The following is a 6,267-nucleotide window of genomic DNA, read 5'->3' on the forward strand; positions in this document are numbered from 1 at the left end:
CCGCCCGCAGATTGGCAGAAACTAACGTGACGGAAACGGTCAATAAACTGAATGAGTTACTCGCTGCACATGAGTCCACCGACATTGTTCAACAGGTCCAAATGGAGTTGGACGAAGTATTGGAACAATTCAAAATTGCTCACGAGGCTTACCACAACCAAATTAAATCTCAACCGGAAAGAGAAGAATCTGAAAATTATTACGCCTCGCTCCTGGAATTAGCTTCCAAGCTCGAGAGAGAAATTGCGTCATGGTTAATGGCACCCGACGCCCAAAGGTTGTTGACAGGTCAAAGAACCCAAATCCGCCCCGATGATTCGATAAGTAACGCCGGGTCACGCGCGTCCCTCCGTACGCGTTCTGCCGTCAGTTCAACAAGGAGTTCAGCCAGCGCAAAGGCAAAATCAGCGGCGCGAAAGGCAGCGCTCGAAGCAAGAGCCGCAAATCTTTCAAGCTTGCATGAGTTGCAGTTTGAGGAGCTAAAACTTCGACAAAGGAAAGCCAAAATAGAACTTCAAGCCGAAATAGCGGAAGCCGAGGCCGAGAGAAAAGTGTATGAAGAAATCGAAGCGGAAGCGGATGATACGAGAAAATCAATTATTCGCGGCGCACGTAACACCCACCAGCCAGATCAGTCAATTAGGCCTCCGACACAGGTCACGAATGCGTCTACGCCGCGAGAAGGAGTTCCTAAAGATTCTCATAAGCCTAGTGAAACCCCGATTAATTCGCATTCCGTTGAGCCTTACAATGAAGGATATCCAGACCCGCCACGTTTACCAATCAGCCTCCAAAATGGTAGCTTCCATGAGGAATCCTTTCATCGCCTCTTGGAAAGTCAAGAACAGCAAAATCGCGCTATGCAGCAGCTCGTACAGCAGCAACAACTAGGCGTGATGTCCCTTACGTTACCCCAACCGGATATGCAGGTCTTCAGTGGAGATCCGATCGACTATTGCGATTTCGTGCGTTCCTTCGAGAATCTCGTCGAAAGAAAAACTCCAAGTCCCAGCTCCCGTCTGTACTATCTGGTACAGTACACGTCTGGACCTGTGAAAGAACTGATGAAGAGCTGTCTATCAATGCGAGAAGAGGAAGGATACCTCGAAGCAAAACGATTGCTCCGAAATCGCTATGGCCAAAACTACAAAATAGCCGCGGCGCACGTGCAGAGACTTATCGGAGGTCCAGTCATCAAAGCCGAGGATGGCCAAGCGCTCCAGCAGTTCTCAATCCAATTAACAAGCTGTGTTAATACCCTCAGACAAATCGGGTACCTCAACAAGCTGGATAACCCAGATAACCTGAAAAAGATCATCGACAGACTTCCGTACGGCATTCGTTTGAAATGGCGCGATACCGTTGACCGCATTGTCGAGAAAGAAGAAAGGGATGTGACTGTTAAGGACATTATGGAGTTCGTGACAGCAAGAGCCAGAGCCGCCACCCATCCAGTATTCGGCAAGATCTTCAACGAGAACAAGGTGCGGCCTCCGAGTGGCAAACCCCAGAGGAAACCGCCAAAGTCGGGTGGTTTCTCGACCCTTGGGGAAGTGACACTTTCAAAGGCACCTATTGAGAAGCCTAAGCCCAAGTGTCTGCTCTGCCCTTCAAATCACTGGCTTTCACGCTGCGACAAGTTCCGAAAGCAGTCGCTTGATGAGAGGAAGAGGTTTATAGACCAAAAGAAACTCTGCAGTAACTGCCTTCATCCTGGCCATTTCGTTAGGGACTGCCCAAAGGAGAGTTTCTGTAGAGTTCAAGGATGCAGTGGAAAGCATTCTACCTTCCTCCATCCAAAAGACAGCACGAACGCCTCCACGACATTAACTGTAGCAGATAGTCCAAACGGGGACCAGGGCGAAACTGCTGAGCCAACGCCTGCCACTCCCAGTCCAGCTAGCAATGGCTACGTCCGGAACACTTATTCAACTTCAAGTTCTTCCGTCACTGGGCTCGCAATCGTCCCAGTCCGGGTTAAAGCCAAGGGCAAAGATAAGATGGTTCAGACATACGCGTTCCTTGATTCTGGGTCAAACACGTCCTTTTGCACCGAAGGCCTTCTGAGAAAGCTCAACCTCGAGGGAGCCAAGACAACGCTCTCGCTTACAACGTTGGAGGGCGAAAATGACCCAATCGAATGCTCCCTGGTCAGTCTGGAAGCCTTCCATCTAAGTGATAGCCTTGCGGTTCAGCTCCCGAAGGTCTACTCTAGACCAAGTCTGCCAATCCCTTCAGAGGCCATCGCCAAACAAGAGGATATTGACCGCTGGCCGTATCTAAAGGGAATCGATGTCGCACACATAGACGCCGAGATCGGTCTGTTAATCGGTAGTGACGTACCAGAAGCCTTTCAACCCAGAGAAATCCGACAAAGCGAGGATGGTGGTCCCTTCGCTACCCGAACAGTCTTAGGCTGGGTGTTCAATGGTCCATTGGGAAGACCGACAACCACCCAAGTGTCTACTGTGAACTTTCTACAAGCAAACAAAACTCTTGAAGAACGGTTTAAGGAGTTTTGCAATCAAGAATTCAACGACTCCCTGTACGAAACAAAAACGTCAATGTCGCTTAACGACCGCAAAGCTTTACATACCATGGAGGAAACGGTGAAGTTAGTCAACGGCCATTATGAAATGGCCCTACCATGGAAGTCTTTCCCACCACGACTTCCAAACAACAGACCTTTAGCAGAACGTCGACTTAATCACCTGAAGAAGCGCCTGCTAAAGGAACCAATGGTCTATCAAAAGTACAAGACGTTCATGGACGACCTTCTGTCCAAAGACTACGCCAGGAAAGTAACAAGCCAGGAACTGGGACCTTTAAAAACCCACTGGTACCTCCCACATCACCCAGTGTTTAATCCCCAAAAGCCAGGAAAAATCAGGGTGGTGTTCGACTGCTCAGCAAAATGCCATGGGACCTCCTTAAACGACCAGCTGCTACAGGGGCCGGACCTAACCAATTCGCTCGTTGGTGTCCTCTCGAGATTCAGAGAAGAACGCATCGCCTTCATGTCGGACATCGAGGCGATGTTCCACCAAGTTAGAGTTCGCCCGAGCGATTGTGACGCCCTAAGGTTCCTGTGGTGGCCCGACGGCAACCTGGACAGCGAACCCGAAGAATATGAAATGAGAGTCCACTTGTTTGGAGGAACATCATCTCCCAGCTGCGCGAACTTCGCACTCAAGAAAACAGCCCAAGACAACGAGGCTGACTTCAACCCTGAAACCATTCAGACCGTGGAACGAAACTTCTATGTTGATGACTGCTTAAAGTCAGTTCCCACTGAAGACGCAGCTGTAACCCTCGCAGACCAGTTGCGAGAGCTCCTTACAAGAGGCGGATTCAAGCTTACCAAATGGTTGTCGAACTCGAAAAGAGTACTCGAGTCCTTGCCGGAGTCTGAAAGAGCTGCACAAGTTAAAGGGTTAGATTTCGACAAGCTGCCAGTTGAAAGAGCGTTAGGAGTGCAATGGAACGTGTCATCCGACACGTTTGGTTTCAGCATCATAGTTAAAGACAGACCTGCCACCAGGAGAGGCATACTATCCATCGTCAGCTCAGTGTACGACCCCCTGGGATTCGTCGCTCCATTCATTCTGAAAGCGAAACTTATCCTGCAAGACCTATGCCGTAATCAGTACGGCTGGGATGACAAGATTCCAGACGAATTCATTCATCGCTGGGAGGCATGGCTGCGGGAGCTACCCAAGCTAGAGCAGCTCACAGTTGACCGCTGTTTCAAGTCTCCAGAACTCGGTGGGATCGCCTCATGCCAGCTGCACCACTTTTCTGATGCATCAAAACAGGGATACGGAGCAGCTACCTACCTCAGAATCACGGATGCAGGTGGAAACGTCAAATGCTCGTTCGTTATGGGAAAGGCCAGACTTGCGCCAATCAAACCAGTTACAGTTCCCCGAATGGAGTTATCAGCAGCCGTCGTTGCAACAAGACTAGAGAAAATGTCTCGAGGGGAATTAAGTCTACCAATCAATCAATCATTCTTCTGGACAGACAGCACCTGTGTCCTGCGTTACCTGGAAAATCAGGACAAGCGATTTCAAACTTTCGTCGCCAATCGGGTCGCGACGATACACGACGCGTCTTCTCCATCTCAGTGGAGATACGTCAACACCCAACTCAATCCAGCCGACGATGCTTCAAGAGGCGTGTCAGCAGACTCTCTTCAACGCTGGCTGCATGGTCCAGAATTCCTTAGTCAGCCCAGCGACACATGGCCAAAAAGACCTGCTGATATGAACACTAACATTCCCGATGACGACCCAGAAGTCAAGAAAGACTCAGTTACGTATTTGAGTCAAGTTACTGCTCGAGATCACACCTCAGAAATATTCGAACGGTTCTCATCTTGGGTCCATCTCAAGAAATTCGTAGCATGGATGCTGCGCTTCAAGTCAAACTTCTCTTGTTTGAGCAAGAAACGAAAGGCAGGAGAGCCGGTCAGCATTCAGTCAACCAGCACTGCCACGCCCATCACCATAGCAGAACTGAACAACGCCGAATTTGAAATCATCAAGTACGTTCAGAGCCAATGCTTCAAGGAAGAGCAAGATATTCTCAAACGAGTAAAACCACAGGGAACCCCGACAAGAAAGAACGGGCTAAAGAAATCCAGCAACATATTCAACCTTGACCCGATCCTGATGCGAGGTCTCATCCGAGTTGGTGGTCGTCTTCAGCGAGCGCCAATCAACACCGATGCAATGCATCCAGTGGTCCTTCCAAAGAAGCATCACGTGGTCAAGCTCATTATTCAGTACTACCATCTCATTTCTGGGCATTCGGGCCTAGAATACACACTGTCGCTCACAAGAGAGAGATACTGGATAATAAACGGAAGATCTACCGTGCGAAACGTTCTCAACGACTGCTTCAGCTGCCGTAAACGTCAGGCACCACTGGCCCAACAAAAAATGGCAAACCTACCCGAGGACAGAGTAACTCCCTCGAAACCGCCATTCACCTATACAGGGGTTGACTGCTTTGGACCGTTCGAAGTCCGACGCGGAAGGACTAAGGTCAAGCGTTATGGCGTGATATTCACGTGTCTCACACTCCGCGCAGTCCATATAGAGGTGGCATCATCACTGGACACAGAGTCTTTTATCAATGCCCTGCGCAGATTTATCGCAAGAAGAGGTCAACCAGAAGAGATGCGCTCAGACAACGGCAGAAACTTCGTGAAGGGAGAACGCGAACTACGAGAGGCAGTCAACGATTGGAACCACTCACAAATTCACGAATTTCTCCTCCAACGGAATGTCAAGTGGACGTTCAACCCACCTGCTGGCTCCCACCACGGCGGAGTATGGGAGCGATGTATACGAACGGTTCGCAAGGTCATGAAAGCGCTTATGAAAGAGCAAGTGCTGGACGACGAGGGCCTCAACACCCTGCTGTGTGAAGTGGAGGCTATAATCAACGGACGACCGATCACAAAGCTGTCAGACGACCCACGTGACCTAGAACCACTGACACCAAACCACCTGCTACTACTGAGGACAGGTCCTGTAGTCCCGCCCGGGAACTTCACGAAACATGATAACTACTACACTCGCAGATGGCGTCAAGTACAGTACTTGGCAGACATATTCTGGAAACGATGGGTTCGTGAATACCTCCCGTCGCTGCAGCAGAGACAGAAATGGACCAAACAGCAGAGAAACTTTGCAGAGGACGATCTTGTTCTGATATTGGATGAAAACAAGCCCCGCAACTCCTGGCCACTCGGTCGGATCCTGGAGGTACATGCCAGTCGTAACGATGGACTTGTACGCTCTGTCAAGCTGAAGACCAGTACATCCGAGCTTGTTCGACCCATCGACAAGATTGTGCTACTGGAGGCAGCTGCTGTATCAAGCAACAGTGACTAAGAACATTATGAACACTGATAATCTATCCTTATTGGTGGATTATGGAACTCTGTTAGACGATGTAATGTAATCAATCAATTAATTAATTACTAGTAGGTATAGTTTAGTTTACCTCATGTTTCAAACCCTGCTTTCTTTCTTCTTGTAAAGGCTATCTGCAGTACCGCCTTTAAGGGGCCGGAATGTTGGTTTGAAACACGATGTTTTCGGTTTAGTAATTTCCGCGGGCTTTTGTTTCGGTAATGTTATCGTATTATTATCATTTTCTAGCTATGCGTTGTTATTTTTTAATCTACTGCGGTGAACCAGCCCTAGACTGTAATTTCCGTTAGGGAAATAGCCCAAACCGCTAAGTTTCGTACAC

The 6,267-nt window shown here is 49.2% G+C and overlaps 1 protein-coding gene across 1 annotated transcript in view; it reads left to right on the forward strand.

Moving 5' to 3' along the window:
* LOC138053875 (uncharacterized) overlaps positions 1–5,903 on the forward strand; it is a 5,946-nt gene extending 43 nt beyond the window's left edge. Inside the window, exon 1 of the mRNA XM_068900412.1 lies at positions 1–5,903. This exon is cut by the window's left edge and continues 43 nt beyond it. Within this exon, the coding sequence (XP_068756513.1) occupies positions 1–5,903 (5,903 nt within the window).
* The last annotated feature ends 364 nt before the right edge of the window (positions 5,904–6,267 follow it).

This window comes from Montipora capricornis, chromosome 6 (genome assembly GCF_036669925.1).
Source record: "Montipora capricornis isolate CH-2021 chromosome 6, ASM3666992v2, whole genome shotgun sequence".
In the NCBI taxonomy this organism is placed as follows: domain Eukaryota; kingdom Metazoa; phylum Cnidaria; class Anthozoa; order Scleractinia; family Acroporidae; genus Montipora; species Montipora capricornis.